This window comes from Ascochyta rabiei, chromosome 5 (assembly GCF_004011695.2).
Source record: "Ascochyta rabiei chromosome 5, complete sequence".
Lineage (NCBI taxonomy): Eukaryota > Fungi > Ascomycota > Dothideomycetes > Pleosporales > Didymellaceae > Ascochyta > Ascochyta rabiei.
Window position 1 is genome coordinate 502,195 of NC_082409.1, and position 12,988 is coordinate 515,182.

Genomic DNA, 12,988 nt, shown 5'->3' on the forward strand with positions numbered 1-12,988 from the left:
CGCGATCCACAGCTGTCAAAGCAGGGGCCGATGCTATGTGTGGTGGGCAGTCGATGGGTCACGGGCGCAATGGCTGCAGGGACTATGGGGTCGCGAGGTGCTGGTGACGGGCGGCATGGAACGGCAAGCGGACGGAATGCCGCAGCGGAGGGCTCGAGGCGGCAGTGGTGAGGTTTGGGGGAGCGTGTGCGTGGGCGTGTGCGTGGGCGTGGGCGTGAGCGTGGGCGTGGGCGTGGACGTGGGCGTGGGCGTGGTAGCAGCCTGTTGCGCCGGCGTGGGAAGTGGAGAGAGGGGAGTTGGGAGTGGTTGGAGGGAGAGTTGGATGCACAGCTATGGTCTAGAAGAAAAGGTTCAACTTCAACGCAAACACGAAAGCTCAGGCGCGGCGGAGCTAGATCAGCCAACGACGGCGGTCCTGCGGGCGGCGGGAGATGTGACAGCCGAAGGGCGAGGGCCAGGGCGAGGGCCAGGGCCAGGGCCAGGGCCAGGGCGGTGACGAGGACGAGGACGAGGACAAGGACAAGGACAAGGTCGAGGTCGCGGACAAGGGTGAGGCTCACGACACACGCAGCAACGGCAAGGCAAAGACGGAGGCGGATGGGCGCAGGACGGGGTGCAAAGCAAAAGCGCACGGCATATACGAGGCAGCCGGATCTCGTCGCGACGAGCTGATCACTGCCTCACTTTGTCGATAAAGATCTGCACGCGGCTGTGGTCGGTCACGTGGGTTCGAGGCGTGCTGCCGTGCTGCCGTGCTGCCGTGCTGCCGTGCTGCGTGCTGGGGCGCCCTGGGCGGAGCGGCAAGTGCCGTTGAATTTCTCGGAGTGCTTCGACCGCACTGCACGTCGTCCGTCGCCATCCACGCCGCGCAATTGGGCGGTTGAGCATCACCATGAGCACACGAACACCCTCACGGCGGCTCGCGCAGTCGGGTGAGTAGTCCCACCTCCTTTCATGGCCAGCAACGACGTGGATGCAGACGTCGCTTTCTCCTCTCCTCTCCTCTCCTCTCCTTCTCCATCTCCTCCCTCTCCTCTCCTCTCCTTCTCCATCTCCTCCTCTCCTCCCCTCTCCTCTCCTCCACCTCCTCCTCCACCTCCTCCTCCACCTCCTCCTCCACCTCCTCCTCCACCTCCTCCTCCACCTCCTCCTCCACCTCCTCCTCCACCTCCTCCTCCACCTCCTCCTCCACCTCCTCCTCCACCTCCTCCTCCACCTCCTCCTCCACCTCCTCCTCCACCTCCTCCTCCACCTCCTCCTCCACCTCCTCCTCCACCTCCTCCACCTCCACCCACTGCAGGCACTGACAAGCCCTCCTCCAGCCCTCGCCCTCCGCCCCCAATGCACACAATGGACCAGCCTCCCTTCACTCGCACGGCGCAATGCATCGACCAAACCCTCAACCGCCAACGATGACCTCTCCAACCCCCTGCTGGAGAAGTACCTGCAGCAGCGGGAATCCGAGCGCGCCGCAGCAGAGGCAGACCGGTCCGAGCAGACCGCCGGCGCCCCGAAGAAGCCGTCCACCACACTGCGTGACGGAGGCTCCTTCACCGCCCCCTCGCCGCTCTTCAACCCCGAGCGCCTGATCCCCGGATGGCGCAAGGACCTCGCCCCAACCGACAAGGCCGCGCTCAAGGCACAGGCCGAGCAGCGCAGACTGGCCGTCCAGAAGGAGGAGGAGAAGCGCCTGCTCGACGTGAACCTCGACCCCGCCCCCGCCGCCCGCCGCCGCCTCGAGCGCAAGCTCGTCATCAAGGGCCTCTCCAAGCACGGCCGCATGACCAAGGCCGCAAAGATCCTCCGTACCGAGCGATCCTCGCTGTACAAGTCAAACTTCCTCCCCACCTCGGTCAAGAAGATGACCAAGATCCTGAACCAGATCCAGGGCAAGACCGTCTCCGAGGCCCTTGTCCAGCTGCGCTTCTCCCCCAAGAAGATTGCCCGCGACATCTACAAGGGCCTCATCATCGCCCAGGACGAGGCCATTGCCGCGCGAGGCATGGGCCTGGGTGACAGGAACGCCTTGAAGAAGTGGATCGAGCAGAGGAACGAGGTCGCTTCCACCCTGGCCAACCTCGACGAGAAGACGCCCAAGACAAAGGGCGCCACCCAGCTCATTGAGCTCAAGGACGGCAAGAAGAAGCTCGTCACGGACGCGACCGAGATCTACATTGACCAGGCCTGGTGCGGGAGGGGCGAGAGCTGGAAGAGCCCCGAGTTCAGAGCGAGAGGAAGGGTGAATATGCTGACACACCGAACAACCAGTACGTCTAGTCTCGTCTTATCTTGCATTCATCCATTCATCCATTCATCCATTCATCCACTCATTCACTAACACTACCCAGGCTTCTCCTTCCTGCTCAAAGAAGAAAAGACACGGATGCGCATCTCGGACGAAATCAAGAAGAAGCGCGACAACCGCAAGCTGTGGGTCGCCCTGCCCGACCGACCCATCACAGCGCAGAGGCAGTACTGCCTGTGGTAGAGGTAGGACTGGCAATGTAACATAGCGCACATGTGTGAATAGCGTAGAGCAGCATCATCATCATCGAAGAGCCTGTACAACACCCTCCCGCAAACGCTTTGTTTCCACGACCGTATCATCGCACAAGTAACCTTTCAGCACACACGAGGCTTGCCATCTACCCTCTACTGCCCACTTACCTGCTCACGTCACATACCCAACCTCACACTACCACCTACACACCCCCCACCCATACCTTCACACACGACACATCTCAACCACAACGTCCCGCCGTCCAGGGGATTGGTACGTGGTCTTCCTTTGTTCATTCCTTGATGCATTCACTCTCTCTCTCTCAACACAAGAATCTAGCTCCACTCCACACTACCCCCAGCCACGCCGTCCAGCCCCCACCCCCCGTATGCATCCACGAATCCCTCCCGAGTCAGCCGCTCCTTGTGCTCCTCGCCCCGCCACGCCAACTGCGCTCCTAGCCGCCAGCTCGTGTCCATCATGGGCACCACAAGCTCAATCAGCTGCAGATTCTCCGGCTGCCTCACGCACGCCTTGGCCAGGATGGCTTGCAGCTCGACCTTGGTAGCCGCGCGGTGGAACGACGCGGCTGGCGAAGGGTGGTGGTAGAGCGGGAGGAGGTGCGAGTACGCGTGTGGGACGATGTCGTTGTACGCTGCAACGAGGGACAAGTCAGCTCCGCGCTTCAGCAAATCGGGGAGGGGGAGGGAGTCTCACGTTGCCGGGCGCCCCAGATCAGCCGCTCGACCGTGTATCCGTCGTTGTTGATCACGAATACGATAGGCGCGATGCCTGCTTTGATCATGGTGCCAAGCTCCTGCATCGTCAGCGCCAGGGACCCGTCGCCCGTAACCAGCACCGTTCTCCCCATCCTGCACCCGCCACCGCCACCGCCACCGCCGCCGCCGCCGCCGCCGCCGCCGCCGCCGCCTCGCGGCCTCTTGCCCTCCAGCTCTTTGCGCGCCACTTCGATCCCCAGCGTCGCGGCGGTCGCGTATCCGATGCTGCCGTAGTAGATCTGCGCGATGAGCTGCGTGCTGGCTGGAAACGCAATGTCGCACAGTCCGAACACGCTCGTTCCCGTCTCGCCGACTACAATGTCGTTGGGCTGCAGGAAGGACTCGATCTGCGGCCACAGCCAGGACTGCGTGATGTGGACTGCGTCTTTGTCCAGCGGGATCCTCGGAGGGGGCAGGACGGCCTTTGGGATTTCGTGCTGGGGCGTGGAGGGCAGCGCTTTCACCAGGGCCGCGAGCAGCGGCTTGATAGCCGTGTCTGGGTACCTTTCCCCCCCGACAACGACGTCGTGCGCGTTGATCTCAATGCACGCGCTCGAGTTTAGGTTTCGCGAGAACCCACCCGAGTTCGTGTCTGCTGGCAGGTAGCCCAGCAAGATTGTGAGATCTGCAGACTCGGCGGCTTCGCGCACGCCAGGCGTCCCAATCGCGCCGTTCCAGACGCCGACGTAGTATGGTGAGGTTTCGTCAACGATGCCTTTGCCCATGTTTGCGGAGAAGAAGGGAACGCTCAGCGTTGAGATGAGCGACTGCGTCTCGGAAACGGCATCAAAGCGGTGGACCAGTGCGTCGACAAGGAGGGACGGGTGTTTGGCTTCACTGAGCGCGCGGGATATGGCGCTCACGGCAGCGTTCTGGGCCTCAGCATCGACTTGGGGAGAGATGTCGACTGGCGTTGAGAGGAGACTGGCGTCTACCTGCTCCGCGGAAAGGTCGAGAGGGAGGAAGATGTAGACCGGGCCGGACTGGATGAAGCATTCTCTTATCACGCGGTCGATTTCCGCCGGTGCAGTCTCGATGTCCCACAGTTCTGCTGCGGCGCAACGGACGGGCTCAGAGCACTTGTTGTACGTTTGGTGATTTGGCTTTCGTCCAATGGAGTGGTGGATCATCATGTGCTTGCTCTGCATGGCTCGTGTAGTCTGGCCCACAATGTGTATCATCTTGACGTGCTCTGACATTGCGCCCGCCACCCCATTGAGAGCGCTCAATTCCCCCACCCCGTGGGTCGTGACGAAACACCCAGGCACGCCCTTGACCCTGGCATACCCGTCAGCAGCGTACGCAGCGTTGAGCTCGCTCTGGTTCGTTATCAACTCGACCCCTGCGGTGTCGTAAATCGAGTCGAGCAACTGCAGATTGAAATCGCCCGGGACTCCAAAGATGGTCTCAACACCAACCTGGTGAAGTCGCTCCCACATGTACTGGCCGAGTGAAATCTTGCCTGGCTCCGTGGCACTCATGCTTACGAGCAGTGTTCGACTGGAGCAGTCTACAATCCGAGGCGATGTGCTGTTGCGATGGAGAAAAGAGGTCGAAAGGCGAATCAATGCTCAAGGGAACCTGTACGTCGTCAATGCGGGATCGGGGCGAATATAACAGTGCAATGCTACTCTGGTATGAATGATACCATGACCCACCCTTGGTTGCTACAGGTCACATCAGCTCCCGCTTACTATTCGACCAAACCCCAGGTGTGCTGTGCGTAGGCATGTCCGCTGTTTGAAGCTCATCCGCTGCTCTCTTGCGTAATAGGACAGACAGTAGGGCGTGCTGCATGCAGGGCGTAGTACATCGCGCTCTCCAGCCTCGGTTCAGGGCGGGGAAGAGACAGGATGACGCGGGGACGTGAGAGGCGTCGGAACATGGACCGGTTTTCGGAGCAAGCTTCCATGCGCTTTGGATCCATGATGTTCAAGGTGCTTCACGGATATTTTCATTCTCTTGAGCATATGCATGTGAGTCATGTTCGTTTGTTGTCTAGACTAGTTGGCTAGACTGCGGCGCTCTCCTCTGTCGAGCCATTGAGCTTGCCCTCCTTTGCATCCTCGAAAGTCGCCATTTTGAAGTCGTACGGCAACTCAAACTCTGCGTTGGCATCGCCCTTGAACGGCTTGAAGTCAACGAGAAGCGAGTCCTTGACAGCAAATACAGCATCGTCTTCAATGTACTTGCTGCTCCTGTCAAAGATCTGGGTGACGATCGGCTTGTGTCCTGGCGCTGTGAGCTGTTTCTAATCAGTACCATGTACGGCAGAGCAGATGGTAGGAGGAGCTTACGAGGAAGTGGATATGCGCCGGCCTGTACGGGTGTCTATCCAATGCCTTCAGCACCTTGCCTGCCGGCCCGTCAAAGGGAATGGGATAAGGCACAGGCCGGAGGCAGTAAAAGTCGTATTTGCCGTCAGCCCCCGTCGTGAACCTTCCCCTCAGATTCATCTCCGGCTGGTCTGGATCCTGCTGTTCATACAGTCCGTTTGGCGCCGTGTGCCAGACATCCACAACCGCGCCCTCGATCGGCTTGCCGGTCTTGAAATCCGTCACAGTACCGTGCATCCATGTGCGGTCCCCTTCCTCCTCAACGCCTGACACGATGCAGCTTCCCATCTCCATCTTTGGGGCGTCGTGCCGGTAGAAGGGTCCGAGGATGGCGGTTGCGGTGGGCTCGTCGGTGGCGTCTGTAGCGAGCTTGTATGTTATTTCGTCGACGAGGGATTCGAGGCCGAGCACGTCACAGAGGAGTTGCCCTTCGTTGCGCTTGGCGTCAGACATGCGGCCGGCCTCGTTCATCTATCTCGATCAGACCTTGCGATGCTGAGAGGTTTGCGGGGAACGTACCAGCTCGACGCCCATCATCCATTCATCGACTGTGAGCTCATTCTCGCGCGCAAAGTCGTGCAGGTGCTGGATCAAGCTCGACGTGAGCTGTTTGACGCGAGGATTCGCATTGGGCCCTGTTGCGGCGATGACCTGTTGTGTGAAGTTTGGGTTGAACTTGTGCGTTTTACTGTCTGATACTGCTGCTGCTGCTTGCGGCATGATGAAGGCTACGACAATCAATTCAAGCGCCAACGTATGTCAAGAGCTGTCCAGTAGTCAGTTGTGTATGAGGTTAGCTGGAGATCAAAAAGGCCATGTATGGCCATGCAGGGCAGCTTTAAAGAGTCTGCTTGGTACCGACTGGCGAACTGGCGAACGGGCGCATATCGGGCGCAACAGAAGTGTGGGGTGAGTGGGAGCAGCCGCAGTGCAACATCCGAACGTGAGAGCATCCGAACATTGTCCTAGCCAATGAGATCCAGGGCGATCGGCAGAGGGCAGTAATCCGCTACGAGCGCTCGCAGCTGAACACGGATGAGAGGCTGAGAAACGCTAGTAGCGTCAACAACAGACTAGGCAACGTAGGTCGTCTTTTAAGACTTGATACGTATCCTACTACTTCGGTATCTATAGAACCAGAGCTCCAACTCGCTGTACCAGAATACCACGGTTCAGACTTGGCCATCAACTCAGCTCGCATCCGATGGTCCATCCAGCCTGCACCTATGTTCTCCACCAACTACGCAATGGTATCCTCCCATAGCCAAAACCTTCGGCTAGTGCAGCATCTCAATTACCAATCTCTAGTGTGCGCGCGGAACAACTTCATGGCTCCTGCATGTGTAAACGTGAAAAGGCCGACCGAAACTCTCTCAATCGCTATCATCATCGACTCTTGCGCGCTTTGTCGAACGACCCTCTGAGGGGTCTGTGATGCCGTAGCGCTTCTCTCCCGATTTCGCCTCGCCCTTGACTTCGTTGATCATTGCGTTGATGTTGAATGGGTCGTCCGTGTCTTTCTCGAACTGAACCGGCCCGTCCCTTTGCTCTTGCAAATCGGCACCCTTGAAGCCCTTGCCTGCCTTGCCTAGCACCTCGAACTTGCTGGACTTGGTAATTCGGTCGTATGTCTGGCCCTCGTCTTCAGCGTCATCTTGCTGGACAGTAGGCCGGTAGATGCTGCTGATCGCGTCCTGGGCAGCGAACAAAGGCTTGTCGTAGTGGTTGTCCTCGTTGATGCCTGCGTTGAACCCGCTAGACTGGTTGAATAGCCGGGCATCGTACATCGACTCTCCACTCTGCGTGGGCTTTGCAAGGCCAAGCGCAACTTTCTCGGAGATGTCTCGATTTTGTTCACGGGCAAGCATCTGGATCTTGCGTTCCGTGCCCATCTTGGCCTGGCGTAGTTCGCGCTGGAAATCCTCACGACGCTCCTTCCTTGCTTCTTGTCGTTTGCGGACCTCCTCTTGCTCCGAGTCTGATTCCGAGTCGCTGTAGGAGCGCCGGCGTCCAGCGTTCGCGCGCTCCTCCCGCGCTTGTTTGGCCAGGTTGCGTAGATGCTCCTCCTTTTGCAGCTTCTCCTTCTCTGCCAATCTTTGCTGCATGATTGCACGCTGCTTGACCTCCTCACGGGCGTGTCGATCCGCGGCCTGCAACGCTTCACCGAATTGTGCAAATTTGTCGTTGATGGTGATGTCTTGAAGACCTCGCCCATCGGCGGCCAGACGCTTGTCCAGGGGCACAGTGTAACCCTTGGGGTTCTTCCAGTTGCTGATCGGCGGCGGGATCTTCCACATCTCCTGGTCCTCGGCGGTCAACTTTCGTGGCGGCGAGTGGAGGATGGGAGGCGGCGGGGAAGGGGGACCGCGGGGAATACGCTTGTGCTTGAACTTGGGTGGCTCCATAGGGTCGATCTGCCGCTGCTGGATCTTGAAGATGCGCGTCTTGCCCTGTGCTTCGCCCATCTGCGCGGTGGGTGTGTATCGCACGAAAGTGGGCTCGTCATCCTTGCGGCCCTGGACGTTCTTGGGCTTCTGTGCGGCCGTCTGGCCTGAAACAAGGGCCATGAGTGCGGCCTCTGTCTTTGCCTTTGTCGCCTGTACAACCTCCTGGCTGGGGCGGTCCAGGTCCAGGTCGCCGGCGTTTGCCTGCTGTCGCAGCGGGATCAGGTCCTTGAAGCTGGCCTGCACGATTCTGTTTTCGCCGTGTCCCCTTCTCGCGATCTCGTCGTACTTGGTCTTGCCCTCGGCGTCTACTCGTCGCGTGAGCGCGTTTGATGTCGACGGCTGGCCCTTCTTGCCCATGTCGAGCGGGTACTGCGCGACGTGGACCTCGGGAAATGCGCCGCCGTCGCCAAAGTCCTCGGCGGCGCGCGGTCGCCAGCTCTGCCTGCTGCCGTACGGAGGCGGTCCGTTCTGCCTCTTCGCGACCTGTGTCTCATACTGTTCGGAGCTCAGCACGCGCGTGCTTCGTGTCAGCTCCTCCTCCTCGCCCGTGTATCTTGGCTTCGGCAGCGACTTGGAAAGAGCGGCGACGGACATGGTAGCGGGTGGAGGTGGCGGCGTAGGGTGGCGGCGCAGGGTGGCGGCGCAGGTAGGGTTGGTGGATCCTGGGGGCTCTTGGACAATGGCGGCTGCGAGCAAAAGTTCACCACATCGATCCGGTCCAACGCCAAGGACGGAGGCGGCAGCGCCGGCCTCCGCCACGTGACCGGAACGCCGCAAGACGACGACAAGGCTTCACAGTGCACGACGCAAGTTGGGTGATTGTTCGTCCGCACTTGCTAGAGAGGCTGTCGCTGGGTGGCTTTGGAAGCTTGGCGTGGTTCTCAAGCTCAGCTCTGGCCTGGGCCTGCCGGTGGATGGTGAGTATGTGACTCGGGCCTCGGCCAGGAGCATGTCGACATTCAATAGCCATGGATGATCATGGAGCTCTCTACGCGTCGTCCACTGTCTGCCTGCCATTGTCTTGGACACATCACCGGACGATGTTACACAGCAATGTCCATCGTTTCGAGCCCTGCCGACCCATGTCGAATTGTGGGGAAGCTCGCATCCTCCAAATTGTGAGGCAGCAGGCTGGTGCCCCTGAAGGCAAGGCACGGGGCTGCTTTGGCTGCAGAGCGAGGTATCATGCATGGCATTCGCAACGTCCATGGGTTGCGACGACCACGCTCGGATCCAATTGCACTGCACGTCACAGCCCGTCCGTTTGGCGGCCGTTCAAACTTCAACGCGTGCCATTTGCTAGCTCACGGCTAGAGTCGTGCTTCTCTCGTGCGTGCGGCTGTTCGGACCGTGCGTCTTGACGAGGCAGTCGGCCCTGCTTGTCCAACGGCCCATCTGCCAGTGTCGCAAAGTCGCGAAGAGGGAAACACGCCGCACGCCGTCTCGCTCACTGCAGGCCTTCTAGAAACAATTTCATTCCGGTCGCGAGCGTGTCACAAGCATGACGCGCGCCACGTCTTCCCTGTGACCGCACAGCGCTGAACCCTGCAGCTGCCAGCAGATTCACCGGCGTGCCTTGCAGCCATGCCGGCCGTCTCTCGACACTCGTCGGCGGCGCGACAATCTGACATGCCATCACAAACACCGCCCGCCAAACACAAACGCTTCGCCTCGCTGTTGCGCCTGCCCTCCTCCTCGTCGTCGTCGTCGTCCAAAAGGGACAAAGACCGGGAAACTCCCCCAGCTTCCTCTCCGCGAAACCCCACCACGCCCACTGCTGCTGCTCCCGCTGCTGCTGCTCCCGCTGCTGCTGCTCCCGCTGCTGCTGCTCCCGCTGCTGCTCCCGCTCCTGCTCCTGCTGCTGCTCCCGCTCCTGCCCCTGCACCTCCACCTGCACCTATTCAGAGCGCGCCCTCGGCGACTTTGTCCTATTTCTCTCCTCAGCCCGGCGCGTCCGGCTCCGGGACCGACGTTCGTTCACCTGGAAGCAAGAGACCGCCTGCCTCGTTCAGTGGTCATGGGTAACTACGCCGTGCGCCGCTGTGTCCCCGTGTTTGGTGCTAATAGTGGCATAGTAAGCAACGATCTAGTAGCCGTCGACTAGCACCTCATCAGCCCCCCAGTCGCGTCCACACCATCGGAATGCAGCTGTAATGCATTTCCCTGGCATGAGCCAAGCTCTCCCCAATTCGCCTTCTCGGCGCCCTGGCACATGGCTGACCGTATCTGTGTGCAGGCATAAACAATTCGCGTGGACCGCCCGTCACCCTCATCACACGCGGCAACTCCGACTACGCGCGCAAGAAGACGCCTGCCACGACCCCGACCCAGCCACCGCGACAGCACTCCGGGCTGCCCACGCCAATCGCTGGTCTGCAACGGCTGGGCCAGCCAGAGGACAATTCCTCTTCCTCGTCAGACAGTTCGAGCGCAAGCGAGGCGACCGCGTCAGCATCGCAAACAAACAAGCCAGCGCTCTCGCGACAAAGCACCGTGACCAGCACGCGCTCCTCGCGGCACATGGCGACCTCGAGGGACGAGTCCCCTGACTTGGACGACGCCCGCAGTGGGCACGCCGCGCGCGCACAGAGGAACACACCAGGCACCGAGAGCGAGGACCTCTTCATGAACATCGCCGAGGACAGTGCGCCCAGACAGCGCGCAATGGACGCTGCAACTCGGCAAGACCGCCTGCGCTCGCGCATCGCCCGCGTGAACAATCGACACTCAACCCCGTCTGGCCTACAATCGTCCTCACCGGCACACGCCATATCCGCCTACACCACGCCGACCACCAGTCGCATACCCTTTTCCACTTCCGCAGACCCAAAGTCGACCGCATTGCCCCGCCGCGCCACAGCCCTGCCTACACCCTCCAGGCCCGCCTATCAGTCACCCTTGTCGCCAAACAACCCAAACGAGACCACCCGGACTCGATTGCCTGAGCTCCACCCCAAGGCATCCTTTTCTTCTAAAAGAGACGCGGAGCTTTCGCCGAACGAATTCCTTGCCTCGATGCGGCGGCCATCTGCCCCAGATGCGCTACAGACGCCCCCAAAACGCACACCAACACACGCCTACCGCTCCTCAAACCTGAACTACACATCCACGCGCAACGAGCCGAGAACACCACAAGCCGAAACGAGACAGGACGCATCTTCTCATCATGACGGTACTGAATCGCATGGCTCAACGGGTCCGGCAGCTTCCGTGTGGGACGAATTGGATGAGTTGAAAACACGCATCAGAAAAATAGAACAAGGCGGCAGCAGCAAGACTCCCGCAACCTCAAACGCTGCCGTCGCACAAGCTTCTGCCGACCGTCCGCGAACCGCCAATACATCAGCCACCACAGTCTCATCCTCCCCACACCAGCAACGAAAGCCAAATGCATCCCCGTCCGAGTCGACTGTCGACGCACCATCCGCCAGAGTTCACCCTCTGCTGCGAGACGCCTTGGCAAAGGCCAAGCAGCACACTGCGCACTCGGTATACCGCGTGCTTGAATCCACAGCAACTGAAGCAATTGCGCTGGCGGAAATGGCTGGAAGCACAGGAATGCTAAGCTCAGCTGCTTCTGTCTACAGTGGTGCCGCTACGGCCGATCGACAAGTTCGCCGGAAAGCAGACAACATCTGTCGCAGCCTGACGGAGCTTTGCATAGCCTTGTGCGAAGCCAAGCCGAGTCTGGCAAGTCCCGCCATGCGCTCTTCAGCAGCTGCTGTCGCACGCAGGCCAAGCGTACAAGTCAATGGGGAATCGCCAAAAACGACACGAGACAGCGAGGAAACCGGGAGTGTCGTCTCCTTCTCGGGTGTTAGTCCCAGCCGAGCCCTTGAGCGCATTGAAGCTCGCAGAACCAGCATGCTTGCAGCTTCCACAAGTAAACGCGAGTCCAGCCAGGAGCCCAATAACACGTCCAACGCTCTCTCTGCATCGCGCATACAGCGAGCAGGCACCAGTCTCAACCGTACTCGACGACAATCGGATGCCGACGTCGACGAAGATGAGGATGATACCCTACGTGCACCATCCCGCGCGATGACCGACTTCAGGCAGCTGCAAAACACCAACGCCAATGCCAGTGCCAACAACAGTCACTTTGAGAGGAACCGACACACCAGCAGGACCTACACATCACAGGAGCCAATGCCTGAGTTGCAGCCGTCGCCTAAATTTCAACCTGCCTCCAGCCTGCGACGACCGACTGTCACAGGTGTACCGAACGAAAACAGCCTGCTGTTCAAAGACAGCCCTCGACGCTACAATTTCGACCGACAAAGCTCACCAGCTGTGGAAAAGCAGACGGTCGGCGGCCTCCGAGAACGTCTACAGCTAAGCGCCAATCGCACCAACCTGAACCGCAATTCGATTGGTACAACAGCAGACCTGACCCGAAGCATGAGCTTAGGCACAAGGAGGATGAGAGGAGCGAGTACTGGAGAGTGAGCAGACGAAGAACTGCAAATCAATGTTTTTGAGCGTTTCTGACGATTGTAACGATATATACCCAGTTTACTGTCCGGGAGACGTGTCACAACGCCGTACCATACGCGCCACGCGCCACTTCCGCAACGATGCGTTACGGCATTCCAAGTCCGGCAGCCTCGATGAGTTCGCCGGAGTAGGAGGATGTAGAAGCTGTATTTGTGGGAGATTTTGGGGAAAGAGCGATTTTTCAAGCGCACCATGCAGCGTTTCAGCAAGCATTACGATTGTGTAAATACTCCACGAAGCAGGTGGACGAAGCATGTACGCTTTCTGTATCAGCACATGCAACGATGATAAACATGGTGATTTCAGTTCTATCTGAGTGCTAATCATCCATGTGGTACTCTATATTCACTGCTTGCTGTCCCTTGCATGTGACAGAGTCCGCGTCTGCGCGATCGATCGACAACACATTAACACAGCTAAAATCCCACC

At 59.6% G+C, this 12,988-nt stretch overlaps 6 protein-coding genes across 6 annotated transcripts, besides 10 other annotated features; 3 read left to right on the forward strand and 3 right to left on the reverse strand.

Moving 5' to 3' along the window:
- Window positions 1-182: 182 nt before the first annotated feature.
- Window positions 183-254: a tandem repeat.
- Window positions 255-444: 190 nt separating this feature from the next.
- Window positions 445-491: a tandem repeat.
- A 3-nt stretch (window positions 492-494) lies between these two features.
- Window positions 495-537: a tandem repeat.
- Window positions 538-735: 198 nt separating this feature from the next.
- Window positions 736-781: a tandem repeat.
- Window positions 782-892: 111 nt separating this feature from the next.
- EKO05_0003304 (39S ribosomal protein L22, mitochondrial) lies at window positions 893-2,488 on the forward strand (the record flags this gene model as incomplete). Its single annotated transcript, XM_038938297.2, has 3 exons — window positions 893-932; window positions 1,323-2,267; window positions 2,349-2,488. 3 exons carry the CDS (start codon window positions 893-895, stop codon window positions 2,486-2,488), a joined length of 1,125 nt encoding a protein of 374 aa, XP_038800959.2.
- Window positions 989-1,081: a tandem repeat.
- Window positions 1,705-1,736: a tandem repeat.
- Window positions 2,293-2,331: a tandem repeat.
- Window positions 2,489-2,835: 347 nt separating the features above from the next.
- EKO05_0003305 (Pyruvate decarboxylase) lies at window positions 2,836-4,760 on the reverse strand (the record flags this gene model as incomplete). Its single annotated transcript, XM_038938226.1, has 2 exons — window positions 2,836-3,155; window positions 3,218-4,760. 2 exons carry the CDS (start codon window positions 4,758-4,760, stop codon window positions 2,836-2,838), a joined length of 1,863 nt encoding a protein of 620 aa, XP_038800958.1.
- Window positions 3,379-3,431: a tandem repeat.
- Window positions 4,761-5,290: 530 nt separating the features above from the next.
- On the reverse strand, window positions 5,291-6,335 carry EKO05_0003306 (Catechol 1,2-dioxygenase; the record flags this gene model as incomplete). The annotated part of the gene is made up of 3 exons (XM_038938432.1): window positions 5,291-5,524; window positions 5,577-6,086; window positions 6,135-6,335. 3 exons carry the CDS (start codon window positions 6,333-6,335, stop codon window positions 5,291-5,293), a joined length of 945 nt encoding a protein of 314 aa, XP_038800957.1.
- A 653-nt stretch (window positions 6,336-6,988) lies between these two features.
- EKO05_0003307 (mRNA splicing protein) lies at window positions 6,989-8,656 on the reverse strand (the record flags this gene model as incomplete). The annotated part of the gene is made up of 1 exon (XM_038945401.1): window positions 6,989-8,656. One exon carries the CDS (start codon window positions 8,654-8,656, stop codon window positions 6,989-6,991), a length of 1,668 nt encoding a protein of 555 aa, XP_038800956.1.
- Window positions 8,657-9,646: 990 nt separating this feature from the next.
- EKO05_0003308 (uncharacterized protein) lies at window positions 9,647-10,216 on the forward strand (the record flags this gene model as incomplete). Its single annotated transcript, XM_038938564.2, has 2 exons — window positions 9,647-10,083; window positions 10,138-10,216. 2 exons carry the CDS (start codon window positions 9,647-9,649, stop codon window positions 10,214-10,216), a joined length of 516 nt encoding a protein of 171 aa, XP_038800955.2.
- Window positions 9,752-9,774: a tandem repeat.
- Window positions 9,837-9,961: a tandem repeat.
- A 366-nt stretch (window positions 10,217-10,582) lies between the features above and the next one.
- On the forward strand, window positions 10,583-12,511 carry EKO05_0003309 (uncharacterized protein; the record flags this gene model as incomplete). The annotated part of the gene is made up of 1 exon (XM_059636137.1): window positions 10,583-12,511. The coding sequence occupies one exon, from the start codon at window positions 10,583-10,585 to the stop codon at window positions 12,509-12,511; it is 1,929 nt and encodes a 642-aa protein (XP_059492120.1).
- Between the last annotated feature and the right edge of the window lie 477 nt (window positions 12,512-12,988).